The sequence below is a fragment of the Elaeis guineensis genome, chromosome 1 (genome assembly GCF_000442705.2).
Source record: "Elaeis guineensis isolate ETL-2024a chromosome 1, EG11, whole genome shotgun sequence".
Taxonomy (NCBI): domain Eukaryota; kingdom Viridiplantae; phylum Streptophyta; class Magnoliopsida; order Arecales; family Arecaceae; genus Elaeis; species Elaeis guineensis.
Genome location: NC_025993.2, coordinates 87,546,693 through 87,566,598, shown reverse-complemented (window position 1 = coordinate 87,566,598; position 19,906 = coordinate 87,546,693). Strand labels below are relative to the sequence as shown.

Here is a 19,906-nt window from a genome sequence, read left to right as displayed (position 1 = left end):
TAAATTATCGAAGTCGCTTAGCTCCAGATAAGCTTGTTCCTTAGTTATATCCTTATATTTTCATTGATATAAAATTTTTTCAATTGTATTCTATTTTAACAAATATAATATTTTGTATCTAGATGAATGGTGGGTCACATATGGAAGTTGTGCACCTAATTTGCAAAAGTTAGCTATTCGTGTTTGAAATCATGTGTGATGCTTCTGATTATGCTATAGGGGCAGTCCTTGGGCAAAGATTTAATCGAGAACCGCATGTAATTTATTATGCAAGTAAAACTCTTTCAGGTGCTCAATTGAATTACACCACGACTGAAAAGGAGTTACTTGCTGTTGTGTTTGCCCTAGATAAATTTAGATCATACCTTTTGGGCTCCAAGATCCTAGTATACTCCGATCATGCAGCACTGAAACATCTGCTATCCAAAAAAGATACAAAACCTAGGCTGATTAGATGGATCCTTCTATTACAAGAATTTGATTTAGAAATTTTAGACAAAAAGGGCTTCGAAAACTTGGTAGCAGATCATATTTCTAGGATTCTGGTAGAACACAATAAAGAAAGGATTAAAGATAGATTTTCGGATGAACAACTCTTTTCAATCTCTTCCACTGATCTTCCCTGGTTCGCTCATATAGTCAATTACTTGGCAGTGGGACAAATCCCATCTCACTGGACCCAACAAGAGAAAAATAGATTTTTCTCCCAAGTAAAGTACTATTTCTGGGAAGAACCAGAATTATTCAAATATTGCCCAGATCAAGTAATCCGACGTTGTCCCCGAGTGTGAAGTCCAAGGTATTCTTACTTTCTGCCACTCGTTAGCATGTGGGGGACATTTTAATGGAAGAAAAACTGCAGCAAAGGTGTTGCAGAGTGGATTTTATTGGCCGACACTATTCAAAGATGCATATGAATTTGGCCGTAATTGCTTGCGATGCCAGCAAACAGGAAATATTTCGAGAAAAGATATGATGCCCCTGTCCCCTATTCTTGTTGTAGAAATTTTTGATGTTTGGGGAATTGATTTCATGGGACCCTTTCCCTCCTCATTTGGATTCGAGTATATTTTGGTAGCAGTGGACTACGTATCAAAATGGATAGAGGCTATGGCAACCCGAACCAATGATCACAAAGTCGTGATCAAGTTCATTCAGCATAACATCTTTAGTCGATTTGGATATCCAAGAGCCATAATTAGCGATGGGGGTACACACTTCACGAATAAGCACTTCGACATGCTAATGAAAAAGTACAGAATAACTCATAAAGTTGCCACACCTTATCACCCCCAGACAAGTGGTCAAGTTGAGGTCTCCAATAGAGAGATCAAGCATATTCTTGAAAAAATGGTAAGATCCGATAGAAAAGACTGGTCAGCACGCTTGGATGATGCATTATGGGCTTACCGTACTGCTTTTAAAACACCCATAGGAATGTCTCCTTATTGACTTGTATTCGAAAAAGCTTGTCATCTGCCGGTGGAATTGGAACATCGTGCATTTTGGGCCATATGGCAATTTAACTTTGATATGAAAAATGCAGGTTCCAATAGGAGACTGCAACTAAATGAACTTGAAGAGCTACGCAATGAAGCGTATGAGAGTGCCAGAATTTATAAGGCTCGAACTAAAGCATACCACGATAAATTTATTGCACGAAAAATATTCGAGCCCAATCAAAAAGTTTGGCTCTTCAATTTTAGGTTGCGTCTGTTTCCTGAAAAACTTCGCTCACGTTGGGACGGACCTTTCATTGTAACTCAGGTATTTCCTCATGGAGCTATAGAACTCAAAAATCCTAAACAGGAAAACACTTTTAAGTGAACGGTCAGCGATTGAAACCTTACATAGATGAAATTAGTGATGGAGAATTAATTGAATCTATTGATTTAGTGGATCCAAAACCGCCATACTACTCAATTCAGTCTGGCTGAAGACGTAAAACTTAGTGCTTGTTGGGAGGCAACCCAATGATTTCATATTTTTTTTACTTTACCGCAGCTGCAGGAATTTAGAACAAGAGCCTATTAATCAATGAAGCTATCTTCAACTTTCGAAGTAAAATTATCCCAGGTGCACTCTCTCCTTTTATTTTCTTTGCTTTCCTACTCCATTGAGGACAATGTAGATTAAGTTGTGGGGGGAGAAAATTAATCAAATCCTTGAGTATGGTCAGAAATAATTAGTTTTGTGTATCCAAATTTTATTTTGATTAAGAGTCAATTAGGCATCCTAAACAATGAATGATTAATGGTCAAGATAATTTTAGAGATACTGAGGAATAAATTATTAAGAAAACCCAATGAATGGTAGGGTTTAGACTAGATCAAATTTTAGGAGTGATTCTACAACCCTCTTCTTACTGATCTCAATAAAGAATCTGCTTCATGAGAAATTGGATGAAAAAGTCGAGGTATGCAAAAATTCTCCTTAAAATTTACTTAAAAAAAAAAAGAAAGAAAGAAAAACAACATTGGTTTCCTACTGAGTAACCGGGCCCTTTCGCCTAAGCGTTGTGGTTCGCGTAAAAAGGTAGGCAATGTTAAAAAAAAAAAAATATATATATATATATATATATTAAGGGGACTAAATTATAAGAAGATAATAAATCTCTTTCCTATTAAGTTAGAGGATTTAAAGAGTAAAGTGGGGAGTTGGTGAAAGAAAAGCTTTTGAAATTTCTTTAGTTAATACTCAGCCACTAATTGGGTCAAATTGATAATCTAATGAAGTATCTCTTTAATGGTCTGACCAAGTATCACCTACCTTTTGGGATGCCTAACCTAACTTTTTATTCAAAATCAAGTCGGTACACAATACTGATATATCTATTTTACTCGAGGACGAGCAAAATTCAAGTTGGGGGGTGTGATAAACACTTAATTTAAGTATTTTAAAGTAAAAAATTATATTTAATTTATTTTATTTATTAAGAATTTGATGTTTCTTTTTATGTTTTACAGGAAAGGTGATCGCCGATACAAAGAGTCCGATTCGCAGATCAAAAAGACTCAAGTTTGAAGAAAATTAGACTTAAAATGAAATTAAAATAAAAGAAGGATGCATACGGTATTATAGAAAATGAAGATACTATGCAAGGAATCCAAAAGGATATAGGCGTCATTTTAAAGAAACAAAAGTTTCTTTTTGTAATTGAGAAACTTTTGTAATTTGTTTCATGGGTGCTTTCCTCGTGAATGCGGCATTGCGGGCGCAAGCGGCACAGCACGGGCGAGCGCGGGCACGGGCGCGAGCGGCACAGTGGGCGCGAGCGGCACAGCGGCGAGCGGCACAGTGGGCATGGATCGCGGCAGCAGACGCGCAGGCGACGCGCAGCGCGGGCAGAACGCGGACAACGTGCAGGCGGGCAGAACGCGGGTGCGGCATTCGGACGCACGGTCTTTAGTATTTTTTTCTTTAGTCCCATATCGGAAAATCATGTAAAACTCCTCCCTCCTAACACCTATAAAAAGGCTCTTGTACTTCTATTTGAGGATCATCCCAGAAATTCTTCTAGAGCCTTGCATAGAGGAAAAAAAAGGGACTACTTCATGAGCAGCTAGGCTAGCAGTCTCGGGAGTGGAGAAGGAACTTTGTAACGACACAGAGCGGGTTTATTGTTCTAAACTTTCTTGTATTTCTTTATATGCAATAAAGATTATGCTTTTTATTTAAATTATCATGAGTTCTTTATTTGCTCTCTTTCATATGCTTTTATTTATGCTTTCCTGTTAGATTAATATTAGGAACAATTTTTACTTTTCGGAGACGCGCCGTGATCTACGGATACGGAGCGTGCCGAGGAAAGAAGAGTTGTTTACCTAGTACTTTTCGGAGACGCACCGTGATCTACGGGCACAGGGCGTGCTGAGGAAAGATAGGTATTTTTTCTAAGATTAATCGCATCAATTTAATTAAAAAAAAGAGATACAACTCTGCTAGTACAAAATTAATTCAAAACTCCCGAGCTCTTTATTTTCTTATTACAGTAATTTTAAGATAATTTATTTTTTAAATCAAAAACAATGATTCTTTCTTTTATTTTGCAATCTCAACTTAGTCCAAGGTTCCTGAGGATACGATCTCGACTCATCCTACCTACGTAGTGAGTAGAGTTATTTTTGGTGCTATCAACGACTACGCACCACTCACCACATGAGGCATCCCTTGTTCTTGAATTCAAACTAGTTGATGCATCCGATGATGAGGCTGCATCCTATGAAGGTTTGCCAGAACATCCATTATTTGGTGGGAATGAAGAGTTAAGAAAAGGAATGGTATTTGGGTCGAAAGAACAAGTCTAACATGTCATGAAATAATATACCATTCGCACCCACCATCCTTTCAAAGTCATCAAGTCAGATAGAGTTAAATGGAGCATCATGTGTAAATAGTCTGATATTTGTAGTTGGCATCTCTGTGCATTCCTTCGGATCAAGACATAGCAATGAAAAATTACGATATATAAAGGGCCACACACATGCTTGAATACAGATGTGATGCGAGATCATCCACAGCTTGATGCACGCATGATTACCGATATCATTAGAGGATCAGTTAGAGCAGAGATATCCATATCCATATTAGCCTATCAGGCTTATGTACGTGATGCATGGCAGTAAGAGGTATCTTACAGAAAGACATGAATAACTAAACAAATTATTATGGGCAAGCTGTTTGGAGATTGGATAGAGTCTTATAATGTATTGGGTTCTTGGGTAGCTGCAGTTCATCATGCCAATGAGGGGATCATGGTAGATTTTGCAAAATTTTCTACAACAGATGCAAATACAGAGATGTTCCATCGAGTTTTTTGGGCATTTAGTCTATGTATTCAGGGCTTCTAATTTTGTCACCTACTGATTAGTATCGATGCAATGCATCTGTACGATCGATATAAGGGTACTCTTATAATAGCTGTGGGAAGAAATAAAAATAGAAGTATCTATCCTCTAGCATTTGCCATTTGTGAAGGCGGGAACCATAGTAGTTGGTCATGATTTTTTTGGCGTTTGCGCTATTATGTGGCATATAATCATATGGAGATTGGCATAATTTCAGATCGGCATAAAAGAATATTAGCTGCTATTTCAGATCAATCTGTTGGATGGATAGTACTATATGGATATCATAGATTATGTCTTCGACATATTGAGGTTAACTTAAATGGTCGATTCCATGATGCATTTTTAGCTTATTTCCATCAAACTGTAAAGCAAAATCAACCCTGAAAGTTTGATCGAAGCATGCAATATATTGAGAGAACATGACCCAACTACTTTCAATATCTAAAAACATATCCACTTGATGATCTAAGTAAATGGGCATTGGTGCATGATACAGGTGGATGTAGGTATGGAATAATAAATATTAATCTATCTGAAAGCTTTAATAAGGTGTTGAAGGGGGCTCGCTCATTGCTCATTACTGCTCTTATTCGTCTTTCCTTCGAATGTTTGTCGAAGTGGTTCAGTGTCAGATCCGCAATTACAGCACGAAGAAGGAAGGCCGATAGAATATTCACAGATAAGATTAGACGAAAGTTAAATGCACGACAATTGAAGTCTAGGGAGCATTATGTGATTAAGTACAATAACCAACCAGGTTTGTATGAGATTCAATTAAGGCGAAGGCATTACAGTCTCGATGAACCTGATTATACACAGACAATCGACTTAGGGGCACGCACATGCACGTGTAGAAAATGGCAGTTACTGCATTATCCATGCTCGCACTTGTTTGCTGTTTGTGCCAGCTAGAGCTTAGATTGGAAGTAGTTCGTTGATGACTGTTATACTATTGCACATTATGAGCAGTCATATGCATTTACCTTCCATCCTTTAGAGAGTCTGCATTATTAGTCTGAGTGGACTGCATCGAGACTGATATTGCATCCATCCACAAGAAGACAAGAAAAGGGATGTCCACAGTCAAAGAGGATTTCAAATGATATGGATGCAATGGAGCATCAAAATATTATGCGGTGTGGATTATACAAGGAGAGAGGGCATAATCGACGTAGATGTCCCCAATGGTACTGATTTATCTCTACTTTTCATATGGTCTATATTTATGTAATGCTTGTATTTTTTTTAAACTATTTTGATTATGTAATCATATCATGTAAATGTTTGAAAAAATATACAAAATGATCATATTGTTAATATTGACTATTTAATGTTCTTATTATCTTTGTCTTATACTTGTCTTTACATTTTGCATCTCCGACATGGCTTGTTCAGACTCCGACATGCATCCGAGGCTGATTGATCCTACCATGCTCTATCTCCAGACTCGACACCGTAGTGATAGTATATATTCTAGAGAGGATATGGAGCCCCTGTGCTGCAGACATATAGGCTCTACTATGATGCGCGCCTGACGGCCACATCAGAGGATTGTAGAGTATCTTCATGTGGTTGGTTTTTATGGAGTTTTTAGAATTTGTGACATATAGCTAGATTGGGCCCTCATTACAGCCATGGTAGAGCAATAGTGTCAGGAGACTCACACTTTTCATCTCCGTATTGGAGAGACGACGATCACGTTGCAGGACATTGCTGTTCTCTTTAGATTACGAGTGCATGGACCTGCTATCACTGATACTACGTAGATCATTTGATCGGATCTCTGTGAGGAGTTGCTTGGGATTAGACCGCCAGAGACGATATTGTCAGGATCTTCATTGAGATTTCACTTGCTTCATGATACATTCCACCACTTTTCAGATGATGCAAATGATGAGACCGTACGGAGGCATTCATGGATATTTATTCTTTGTCTTATTGGTGGGCATCTATTCATCGATAAGTCCAGTTTTCATGTGCAGTTATTACACTTACCACTGCTACGTGATCTCGATGTATGTGGGCAGTTGAGTTGGGGCAGCGCTACCTTAGCCTTCTTGAATCGCGAGCTCTGTAGGGCCAGTAGACCAGGTGCACGTGAGATAGCAGGGCCATTAGTGTTGCTTATGCTTTGGGTCTGGGAGCATTTACATGTTGGACGATCAGATCAGGTGCTTCCCAGACTAGGAGCCAACCAGTCGATAGTGGGAGGTGATGTAGCAGAACATGTCTCGTTCCATGTGGATGATGCTGATTTTGACGGTCCATTTGGTGGCGTACAGCATGATTGGGTTGATCCACTAAGATGCAGGTATGTAATTAGTAGCACTGATTTTACATGATAAATGACTACATATTTTCATATAATAATATAGTGATTTTATTTTGGACAGGTGGAGGACTCGACTGACTGGTGCTAGAAATCCGATATCGCACACAGTTATATATTATAGGGATCAATTAGATCAGCAGTGCGATGATCAAATATTGTGGGTGCCTTACATACTAGATATATTGACCGCATTGTCCGAGATATGCCGATCAGATCAGTATGTATGGAGGACACGTGCACCTCTCATTTGCTTTAACATCGTAGAGATTTATTGTTCGGAGCGCGTGATGCGACAGTTTGACATGCACCAGGACATCCCCCCACCATGTGACACTCGAGATGCTCTTCACTGTTTGAATTGATGAGGACGACATCACCATGACTAGGTTCGAGAGCATCGGTAGTATATTAACGCATAAAAGTGATGGGAGGATTTGATTATGGCTAATCCACCCATGCTTTTTATGATGGATTATTATGATCCATATCTGCTGTGGTATAAGAGCATCACTAGATGATTCATCTTGCCATTGATGAGTGAGCATCCCGAGATGAGGTTCCGTGCTTCGGGTGGTATGATGGATATTATGGTAAGTACATTTTATTTTTATCTCATTTTATTATGTTGTTATTAATATACTTATGAATAATATTTATTTTTTTTACAGTTTCAGAAGATCACATCGCTATATCATATGATAAGGAGCGGATTTCATTCGATCACTGTTGGATGCAAAGATTGAGCACTTACGAATATTATGGATGGCCTTATTGATACTATGCGAGTTGTCTTAAAGGATAGAAAATTTCAGACTGTACCATCAATGGATTCGAGTACCTCTTCATATGCCCAGCACATCTCATATCCTAGCTTCTCGAACTTTGACCTCTTCGTAGACGATGCATCTCTATCACAGAGAGTGAGTGAGCCTCTACCTCCCTCTCCACCGATCGATACCGCACCTGAGCCATCACATTAGCGGCCAAAGATGAGACATGTTTACGAGAGACGGACGCATAGGAGGCCTCAGTATTTGGATATATACAGCTCTCGATAGTTGTGATATTTGTATTTATTTTTTGCTAAAATAATTTTATAATCAACTATTATTTAAAATTAATGTTATAAGATTTTTTATCTGAAAGCACATGTTACAATGCTAGTTGCAAAAAAATTAATTATTGATTATTTAGGATTGTCCAATATTTTTAAAATATTATAATAATATAATAATATAATATATTATACTATATTATTATATAATATATATTATATTATATTAATATAAAATATTGATATAATATTATAATATGATATTTATTATATTATTATAATGTAACCAGTAAACTAATATCATATAATAACAAATTGATATAATACTGATTTGGCACAGACCTACATTGGCATGGAGTAAATATTACTTTGGCATGGCATGAAGTAAATATAATCATGTACAAAATCTAACAGAGCAAATCAGATGCTATATAAACCAAATCAATCATTCAAGAACCACTCTGTTTGATAAAACAAAAACTGCTACATTCAAGAACTGATCCATATTTATAGCTTAAAACAAAAATTGTTACATTCACACCATACAACACATAAAACCATCATCACAATATACTATATAAAATCAAAAAATACTACATCACCCAACTCACCACATAAAACAGTAAAATAATGTCATATATTATACTACATATGGCACTAAGAACATTATTTTTGGCACTGGCTCCATACAACATTAGTTGTCTGAACTTCATAATAGATACATAAAATCTAATAGCAAATCATAGTGTTCAGGGTTGTACAAGTGAGCTTAAACCATCATTCTTTCATCCTTTGATACATACACAACAATTCAATATATAAACCAATATATAAACCATTCTATATTCAAGGAAATATGGTGCTACATTATCCCAACACACAACATATAAAACTAAAATATTACATTATCACAACACACAACATATAAAATCCGATATAGTCTAATCTTTAGGATCAGACTGGATAGCAGGATGATAGTGATGTGCAGATGAAGATGGTCTAGATGAGGATGGTCTAGAGGAGGATGACTGACTAGGAGGAGGCTGAGTAAGAGAAGACTGATTGAAAGTAGGCTAACTAGAAGGAGGCTGATTGGATTGATCTGAAAGATTTGAAACAAGAATATTCATCCGTTGGCTAATTCGGATAATGTTCTACAAAACTGTAGCCAATCCAGTAGAAAAAATATTTTATCTTTCTATCTCACCTGATTCTCTTTTGATGTAGTCTAGATAATGTTCTACAAAACTGTAGCCAATCCAATAGAAAAAATATTTTATCTTTCTATCTCACCTGATTCTCTTTTGATGTAGTCTGGAGCACTCTAAGAGTGTAGATAACCTCGTCTAGCTGATGTTACATATCTATATGAGGCGAACATCTTTCTAATTCTTCTATATGACAGATCAAATTATGAATGTCCTGTCTTATGTCTTACACCGTTGAAATAAAATTATTCAATTTTTGCTCGAACGAAGAATTATATTTGCCGCTAGGATGCATACGTGTAGTATTCTCTCCTAAAGATGAGAAATAAAGAATAGATGCAACCTCCTGAGCGATTGCATTGACTATATCCGAAGTCATCCTCACTTAATCAACAGGCTCCGTAGATCTATATCTGGAAGGTCCTGCTTCGCTTCTATTAAATTGAGGACATTCTTCCTCAGCTTCCTCATGTTCTCTGCTTTTATCCTTTCTACTCCACTCACCATCATCAGTTTTAAACCAATACATTCTGTGGAGGACTGCTTCATTGATTTTGCTACCTCTGCCTAATTTTGTTGATTATTCATCCTGAATTCTTACTCCATAATATTTAAAAATATGGGTTAAAATCATAGCATAAGGTAGGGATGTTTATGCTCTACCTACCGCTTCTTGCATAGCTTTGATGATCATTCTTGAAAGATTGAGTGGGATGCATTGGACTACATGATACATAATTGCTAAGTCCCTCTCTATTACAATATCAAATCCTCCTACTCTAAGTTGTATAATCTAGCAAACAATGATATGGAGGAGTCTCATTTCAATATTTAAGTATCACCATAAATTTTGTGAAATTGATCATGATCCTCTATCCTAAGAACAGTTTCTATTCTTACACTTCTATTTTTTTTACTATCCCGTAGGTCACCTATGGTTGGAAGTTTTAAAATTTATCCTAGTATTTCATCATCAAAATAATTTTTTTTTTTTTACTGAAGATGATACGGTATCTTTTCAAATGAAATATTCTCACAAAATTCTCTAACTAACTTCATAAATATTGGTGCTTCAGCTGTGCAGATGAATTTTCATCCTATAGCTCTAGTCAAGTTTTCAATCTTGAATCCATCTGAATCTAAAAAAAATTATATCAACAATACGACCTGAGAGAATATTTTTATCACTTACTGGAGTTCTTGGAGGAGGTGATCTCGAAGGAGGTGATGAAGATAGTGCTTCGCTTGCTCCTCTTCTCCTTCTGCTTTCACTTCTGGTAGGTGATCTCGAAGATGAAGCTGGTCTCCTCTTCCCCTTCTGCTTTCATTTCTACTTTCATTTCTGGTTGCTTTTTGGCATTGGGGAACACGCATCTTTGGAGCCATAGGTTGGCCGAAGATGGAAAGAAGATTTTTAGTTTGAGATTTAAAGTGTGAGTGAAAATGGAAGCTAGGGATTTTGAGAGCAATGAAAGGGAAAGGAAAAGAAGATGAAATCGATATTCAGAACTCGGTGCCCTAAGTTCAATAAATATAAAAGTGATGGAACGAACTAATAAATGTAGGCGCCTACATTGAAACCATGAATGTAGGCGCCTACATCCCTCATGTAGGCACCTAGATAAGGGATGTAGATGCCTACATCCCTGATGTAGGCACCTACATCAGTGTAGGGGCCTACACCCTGATGTAGGTGCCTACATCAGGATGTAGGTGCCTACATCAGGAATGTAGGTGCCTACATGCGCCTTCTCTCTTTTTCGTGGGCAAATTTTGGATCAAGATCAAATCAGCTCCTTCTATTTGATCAATCTTGATCGTCTAGTTCAGATCTTCAAATTAGCTCCTTCTATTTGATCTAAGTTCAATTCTTGACCAACATCTGTCCTGTTGGGTCACGGGTGCTTGTTGGGTCACGGGCATCTGCTCAGGCATACGGACAAGAAGATCCAAAACCCTAAGTACTATTTGCATGAAATAGTGTGACTGGTATGGCTGTGGAGTCGATTTGATTCTTCTTTAGGTCGACTTGAGTACTTGGCGAGTCGTTGTTGAAGGTGAGTCGTTGTTGAAGTCTAGACTAGATCGGCTCGTTTGCTGATGACTCATAGGTCTATAGGTCTATAGGTTTGTGTTGTGCCGACTCACCATGATGAGTCGACTCGAGTATCATGACGAGTCGACTCAATTTTGCAGATGAAAAATTGTAAAAGACTATTAGGCAGTTGATTAGATGATGCATTATAAGAACCCTATAAAAAAACATGTTCTGATAAAACTTGAAGACAAAGCAAAGTATATTAGACAATCAATGAAACAAGCTGGTTCCAATCGAATGTTGCAACTGAGTGAAATGGATGAATTGAGATGAGAGGTTTATGAAAATTCATGATTTATAAAGGAAAAATAAAGCCTTTTATGACTTCCTCCCACCTATCTCTGGCCAACATGGTGAATCATGTTTTGGTTAGATTAGTTAATGATTGGGGTTGACCCACTAACTAGAAAGTATGACTGATTTAGGTGCCCCTAGTTCAACTATTTTTGTGAAGTCAGTGGAAGGATTTATAGATCATAATGAGTCCAAGATGATCATTGGAGGTGCCACATGCCACACGCCGGGAAGGCAAGATTCACTGTAATCTAACTACCTTGTTGGATCACGGGCACCCTAAAATACTCCTATTAGGTCACGGGTCACGGGCATCTTAAAACACTTTAACTTGTGTAAACATAAAGTCGCCATATAGTAGGGCGATTTTGTCAATCGCCTTGTAGAAGGGCGGCTTTGTGAGTCGTCTTTTAATAGGGTGGCTCATAAGTCGCCCTTCCAACCCGCGATTTTCTCTTGGCTGACTCGCTGACTCATCCCTCTCCGACATGACGTGAGGGTGGGCTAGGTGGCACCTAAATTCACCCTATCATAGAGCGACATTTTTTTCGGACAATACTCTCATAAATATTTTTTGAATAATATTATTTTCATAAATTATTTTAAAATTAATAGTAAATCGATAAAAAAATCCAGAACTCCTAGTTATCAGATCTTTCATCATCTTGGTCTCCATGGGAGGCAGAGGAGTCGTCGTTGAAGCTTGGCGAATGCTCCACCACATGGTTGATCTTGATTTCAACTAAGTTGGTATAGGACCCGACAATTACCTCAAACTTCTCTGGTATGTCTTCAAATTTTTCGTAGGAAAAGACTAGGTCGAATCCTTGCAGGTCTTCCCACCTAGGACTTGTTTCGCTAGCCCAATGTGGGACACCAAATCGGATGATAATCAATGCTACAGCATCTATAGACCAACAAAGAAGAGGCAAGTAAAGTAGTGTGGTATATACTTTGAGTTTGAGCTTGTGCTGCACTCCCCCATTGTAAAGGTTCTAGTGGTTCCCAGTGAGTGTCAATCCATCTTCTTGGACATGCCCTTCTACCATCAGACCTTGAACTGTTTGCCTTTCGGGGCATGAAACAAAGAATTCAGTCTTCGTTAGCTGCGTATGGTCCAAGAGCCAACCTTCTTTGCCTTCCAAACTAGATCATTCAATACATCATCTGTTTTGAAAGGAAGACCAAAGGATACAATGAATAGGGCTGGGAATGGGCCAGGTTAGGCCGGGCCACACCCCTACCCAAGCCCGGCCCGAACTTATAAAATTGATGGCAAGGAACGAAGAGGAAGGAGAGGAGAAGGATCTGATTGGAGCCCTAATTTCCAATTTCTGATTGAGAGATGCCCCGAACACCATAACCGCCGCCGCATCTCCAGCACTACCCACCCCCCTCCACCTTGCGGTGATGATGGTGCAGCATCGGGGGACCATCCTTGTCGAAGACAAGAGCCTAGATCAGCGACGCCCATTAGAGGCCCTCGGCGATGTGGTGGCCGAAAATGTGGACCCATCTATAAACCATCATTGAGGCTACAGACAGCGAGCTATCATGGCCGTGCTCCAGTTAATAGCAACGACGGATATTTTGAAGTTAGGGATGGAGAAGGCACTGGCGTTGAATGGAATAAGGACAAGTTATAGCGGCTGCCACGGCCACGATGGGAGAAGAAGAGGAGGGGAAGGATAGCTACAGGTGACGATCAAAAAAGAAAGAACAAGAGGATGATCTTCTCAAAGAGGCAAGACTAGGAGAAAGAAAGGGGTTTCTCTCTAAAACACCTGGAGCTTCTTATTCTAGATCTGCTCCAGTGTAACGAGTACAACTTACAAGAACACACCTATAGTAATCACTAATAAGGGGTTCGGGTATAAACTGTACAAGCGCGTTTACAAAGATGTAGAAGGTTCCACGGTACATCTTTCTTTCTAGAGAGGAAGAATCCTCTGTAAATCGTGGCATTACAATCCTTGCACTGTAGATACGAAGAGCTCTCTACCGTCTAAGCAGGATATCTTCAAGATCGAGGGTAAACCATACGCTATGAGAGACTTTTGAGTGAACTGCTACCAAGGAGCTGTAAACCCCATCCTCGATATTAATCAGCGTTTCATGCTTTCCTTCCTCTATGATCGCTCCAATTTTAGCGACGGCAAACATATCAGCACCTTTTATTGTAGACAACCGATTGGGCTACAACAATTGTGGTTCGATTAACCATGGCTCGATCCAATGCATCTTAAACAATTCATTCAGATTCAGCAGCAAACACACTGGTTGCCTCATCTAGTAGCAAAATTTTGGGATCCCTCACTACGGCACGTGCAATCGCAACGTACTGTTTCTTCCCACCAAATAACTACATTGCTTGCTCTTCGACTAACATGTCATAAACCTGCAGTTTACTTTTCACTATTAAGAGAACCGGGAGTTAATAGACCTCATTGTTTGATGGGCAGGTATTTTCAAATAGAGTAAAAAGAGAGAAATTTATTGAGAAATATAATTAGTTGGTATTATTTTACGAAATAGTAGTTAAAGGGTAGAACCACACCACGGATGAACTCGTGGGCCTTTGGTAGCTCTTCTTCCTTTCCATAAGCAATATTAGATTGCATCGTCTCATTCAACAGGGATGGTTCTTGACTCACCAGAACCACATGCTGCCTCAACCACCTCAGCTGGAACCATCGTATTTCAATTCCATCTAGCAATACCTGGCCCAAAATCAGGATTGTAAAATGTTTGCAACCATGATACGGCATTTGGTTTTTACAGCAGCCACTCTCTGCAACAAGTGCAGCAGTCTAAAAGTGAAGCCCGTTAGATTTTGGAAGTAAAACTTGCGAGTTTTATTTATAGTTCTTCAAAGTTTATCAAGTCTACTAAACAGAGAAAAAATTTCTTGATTTTTTTTTCCACGAAACACAAAATTACATATATTTATTTTTTATTTTATAAATTCTAGAATGCAATTTCCTGTTTATCATTAGGCTTTTTGGTCTGTTTGTGCATTGGCAATGAACATATCTAAAGTTATCATCTTCTCTGTGCTCACCTACCCCCTCCTCTTCAGTCTTGGACTCTCTTGAATTTTTAAGGACTACTTGCTGGTTGGATAAGCGTAAACTGTGGCCAGTACAATTTATATCTCTACCCAGCAACCGGCCTTATGGGTCGTAACAAGTCTCCCATTTGCATTTTAGACTAAATTTGCCTTGGGCAGAAATATGGCACCAATTTCAGCAGAAATTATAGCTTGATAGATAGTTGTTAAAATAACATGAATCTTTATACAAAGACTTCTAAAGTTAAACTCATCTGATGCCAACTTTGATACAGTAAATTTGATATGTCATTAACAAAATTGAACAAAGTACAATCCCGCAAAGTTTGGTACAAGTAAGTCAGCACCACATTTCTGAAAAAATTGTACATCGGAAACTAGCCGGTGCTTTACGTATCCAATGACAGAAGTGGTCAGCATATTTTACATATATACTTCATAGCTGAAAACAGAATGGCAGATTACGGTTCACTTGACATACCTTATATATGTCACTGCTAACATCTAGATCTACAGCCATCTGTATGTTTCATGTCTTACTTCCTTTCAGCAGATAAGTCTATATTTATGGCAACAGGCCATCTGTAACTTAAGTTTTTCTCATTCACCAGTTCAGTTTTTCATGCGTATAGGGTGGCCAGACATAAAATTACTGAAATTTGAAAGAAGTTTTAACAATTTTTAGGAAAAATTCGAACCAGGTTTTAAGCTAGTTGTATAACTCTGTTACTGAGATTGTAATTATTCAAGTCAGACAATACAGCAGTTGGCACCAGAAGATACAACTTCAGGCATCAACGGTAAGATTGATTTGAAAGAAAATCAGGGTCGCATGCAGGAGTACTAGGAGCAGATGGAGGACAGCGTGTGTGCATGTGTGTGTGTGTGTGTGTGTGTGTGCAGAGGTGCATTAAGTAACCAAACTTGCTTATACTATTTCCATCAACATTTTTCCCCACTATTTAGAGTGAGTTGGTTTCTTGAATCCACAAAATATAGTAATTCCTATTAAGTTCCCACAGTGTGTACGAGTGTATGCATGGGTCAGGTTGAGTTTCTTAGTTTGCTTAAATAACTTATAATATTTTGTATTTTGTTCAGACTCTTACAGAAGTTGAATATACTGTAATCAAATGGAACTAACATTTATTTGATGATACATCCTGGTAAAATATTTCAGGAAACAAGTTTTTCATTGAAAGAGAACACTAAATTCACATTTCCTCCTATGGTATTAGTCAAGACGGTTCATTTCAACTTCTTTTCCAGCATTTTTTTCTTTTTCTGGGAAAACAAGGAACTGATTCTTCCATTAAGCATAAGGTAAAGTTGCACATATAAAGTGAATACGTCAGCTGGAACTCAAAGGGTAAGTGGAACAAAAACATACAAAAGTACACAAAAATCGACATCCTTAGAAACATACAACCAATAAGTGATAAAAGAAGACAACTATGAAACCATGCATCAGCTGTAGAGAAATAGGATAAAAGATAGAGAGTGATAAAAGTGCAATTGCATTTCTTGAAGGAAAGTAGGCAACACAAAGTGGCAATGGCCCAGTGAGCGTGGCCAGGACCAAAAGCAACCAGAGAACATTCGAGAAGAGTATAACATGAACAGCCATCAATGTCGAACACCAATTGATGAAAAACAAATGGCAGTGGAAACTGGTACTGATTCATAGTAATATTTCAATGAACAAAAAGTAGTGAGACACCAGGAGGATATAACACACAACCAACAACGAAAACTATAGAGGCTGGATATGTAGCAATGCAGTAGTTGTTTATGAAGAGGAGAAGAAATCTGGCAGAACATAGTCTGCTTTGTCCTAAAGCATGACAAAGAAACATAGAGAAACAGCAGAAACGGCATCCTCCTGGAATATGGCCTTGATCGGGTACGTCTTCCTGAGATATGACTGTCATAATCAGCATTTTCAGTGAAAATTTTGACAAGGGTCAGAACCAGAGCCAGAGCTCTGCCTAGCCCTGCTGAATCAGAATACTTTCCCTGGCCCAGCCGGTTTTGGTTTCAGCCAAAGTCATGTTTAAGTGAGTTGTTGTTCATCCTCCTGCTGGCAAGAACCTATCGACTATCAATCTTAGGACTTCTTTCCTCATAGTTTCCCAAAGTATGCCCATCTTATTTTCAGCAGGACAACTACCATATCCATTACATGGAGCTCAATTGAACCTAAGACAGCAGAGGATTACTCAGCAAACTGAAAGAAAGCAACAGAACTCTTCCCTAATCAATTAAAGGATAAATCACTGGAGCATGTATTTACACAGTGATCAATGCGTGCAATTACGAAGATAAGATATCAAACAAAACAAGAAAGCAAATACAGAACAAACACATCAACTATGCTGGTCCTATCAGTTGGAGCTGGCTGTGGGCATCTGGGATCTGCAAATAGGACAGAGGTTGCTCACCTCTAGCCACTGGATGATGCACCGACTGTGAAAGGCGTGCGAGCAGGGTATCTTGCTCACCTCCGCCCTGGCATCAAATTTCTCCAAACATATCACGCACTCCTCCTCCCGAACCCCGTCTCCTCGACCATATGGTGAACGCTGCAGCCCCTCAATAACAGACCTGCTGGCCGGCATACCGCCATATTCACCATGGCTGAGATCAACACCCTCAGCATGGTCAAAATCATACGCTGCCCCAGCCATCTCTTCCTCTTGCTCCGGAGGATTCTCCAGCATCCAGTCAAGCAAGATTTCGACATCTTCATTTGACTCACCGGGTCTGAGGAGGTGGCCTATGTGGACGAGCAGCTCAAGCACCGATCCAGCCATCAACTGCGCTGAAAATAGGGAGGAGAAGCTGCGTCGCAGGTCACTGCAGAACCGGCAGCTTGGCGCATGGACGCCATGGATTTGGGCTACTACGAAGTGGACGATCATTGGGAGAGCCCTGGATAACGGGGTCTGGCCCAGACGGAAGCAATGGGTCATCGCCGAGAGGATGGAGATCCTGTTGGCCGAACTGTCAAAGCCGGTGAAGCGAATCCGGACGACAACTTGGGGTTGGACTTGTGGATCGAGCACTCTACGAACATCCCAGTGGACCACGGTATCCCCCAGAATGTGGCTCTCAGACATCGCCATGGCTATCACTCTCTCCCTTCTCGACCAAACTCTTCTGAGTCTCCGTTCTCTGTCTGTTTCTTGACTTGCTGTTCTCCGTCAACAAGCAAAGGCTTCCGAACTGCCCACATGGGCTGTGATTACATGGGCCGGGCCAGGCTCAGCCTAATTGTTAAAATAGACCATAAAATCTCAGTCCAGCCCTCACCCACGTGGGCTGTTGGTTAGGACCAGGCTAGCCCACTTCTTTTTTTTTTTTTACAACCGAGCCAGTCTATTCTGTAGTCACTTTCATAGCTTTCTCCCCTTATCCTGGAGTCACCATGGAGAAAATTAAAACTCAACATTCAACGAGTAATAAGAAATCAAGTAGCAATAGAGTTTTCAAGACCAAATAAAAACTAAATTTATAACCAAGTGATCACCTATTCCCCTAATCGGATATGGGCTAGCCCACGGGCTGATCTAGTCCTAACCCAATTCAGCTCATGGGCTACAGAGGCCCGGCCAAAAAGCTCACTTTCATAAATGGATCAGAATTTCTCAATCCGATCCGATCCATTTTTAGGGCCAAATGAGCTGGCTCATGGGCCCTGACCCATTTTGACAGATCTACCAGAATTTAGTGGGCTTAATTAAACCAACAGTAGAATTTTGAGGGCGGGTGCTGATTCGAATTATAGTAGAGTTCCTATTCCAATCCTGGATTGGATCGATAGTTCAAGAAAATCTTAAGCCAACGGTGCAATTGGGACCAATTTGGGCGATAGGTTGAGCGATGGTATCAGGTTCCATTGCATAAGCTAAAGAAGAATAGACTTCAGTAAGGGGGTGTTTGGTTTGCAACCAAAATTAAAATGAAAATAGGAATCGGAATGGCTTGGAATCAGAATGGCCAAATCCCCCAAAATGTTTGGTTCATGACCGGAATCGGAATCGAAATCAGAATTAGAATGAAAATTTGAATCCATGGAGGAGAATAAGGATTGAGTTCTATATAGATTGAGCCATTCCCATTCCACACCAGAATCAAAATCGGAATGAGACTCCTCCCAACCAAACGGTTGGAATGGGAGTTGTTGGGTATAAAATACCCCCCAGCCAAAGTTCGTATCAGGAGTGACCCTCCCGGGACTCTGCCGGCATCCGACCTTGGGCGACATCTTTCCGAACCTCTCCGGTGGCCGAGCTTCCATAATGTTCCCAAGTACTACCTACGGATAAACTCCTACAGCTTCTTCCACCAGTGTCGACCGGATTCCCCCGACGGACGAACTCCTGCCGCATCTCCCGGGCTTCTCCAGCGATAAGCTTCTTCGGTCGTCTATCGGGCTGCCCCAAGTGCTCTCTGGATTCTACCATCGGCCGACCTCCTACAAGGGTCAACTGTTCTCCAGACCTCTTCCAGATCTTTTCCAACAGGATTCGATCGACTCCAATCTGAATTTCTTCCAGAACTTCATCTGTTCGTCAGTGGCCGAACTTTCCCAACAGCAGATCTCCATGACGGACGGACTCCATCCAAGTTTCTATGGCGGTCGACCGCCTTCTGGATTTCATCTGAGCTCCTACGGGAGCCGGACTTCTTCTCCGAACTCCTACTGCGGGTAGACTTCATCCGAGCTCCTACGGGAGCCGGACTTCTTCCCCGAACTCCTACTGCAGGTAGACTTCGTCCGAGCTCCTACGGGAGCCGGACTTCTTCCCCGAACTCCTACTGCAGGTAGACTTCGTCCGAGCTCCTATGGGAGCCGGACTTCCCCCCCGAACTCTTTTTGCAGGTAGACTTCGTCCGAGCTCCTACGGGAGCCAGACTTCAGTCCTGAGCTCCTATTGCAGGTAGACCTCATCCGAATTCTAACAAGGGCCGGGCTCCGAGCCCCTACCACAAGCGAT

The 19,906-nt window shown here is 39.9% G+C and overlaps 1 protein-coding gene and 1 pseudogene across 1 annotated transcript; one reads left to right on the top strand and one right to left on the bottom strand.

The window, feature by feature from the left end:
• Positions 1 to 3,200: 3,200 nt before the first annotated feature.
• Positions 3,201 to 7,544, top strand: LOC140856131 (serine/threonine-protein phosphatase 7 long form homolog; annotated as a pseudogene).
• A 9,590-nt stretch (positions 7,545 to 17,134) lies between these two features.
• Positions 17,135 to 18,128, bottom strand: LOC114913192 (uncharacterized). Its single transcript, XM_029261857.2, has one exon. The coding sequence runs from the start codon at positions 18,029 to 18,031 to the stop codon at positions 17,291 to 17,293; it is 741 nt and encodes a 246-aa protein (XP_029117690.2). The 5' UTR covers positions 18,032 to 18,128; the 3' UTR covers positions 17,135 to 17,290.
• Positions 18,129 to 19,906: the final 1,778 nt, after the last annotated feature.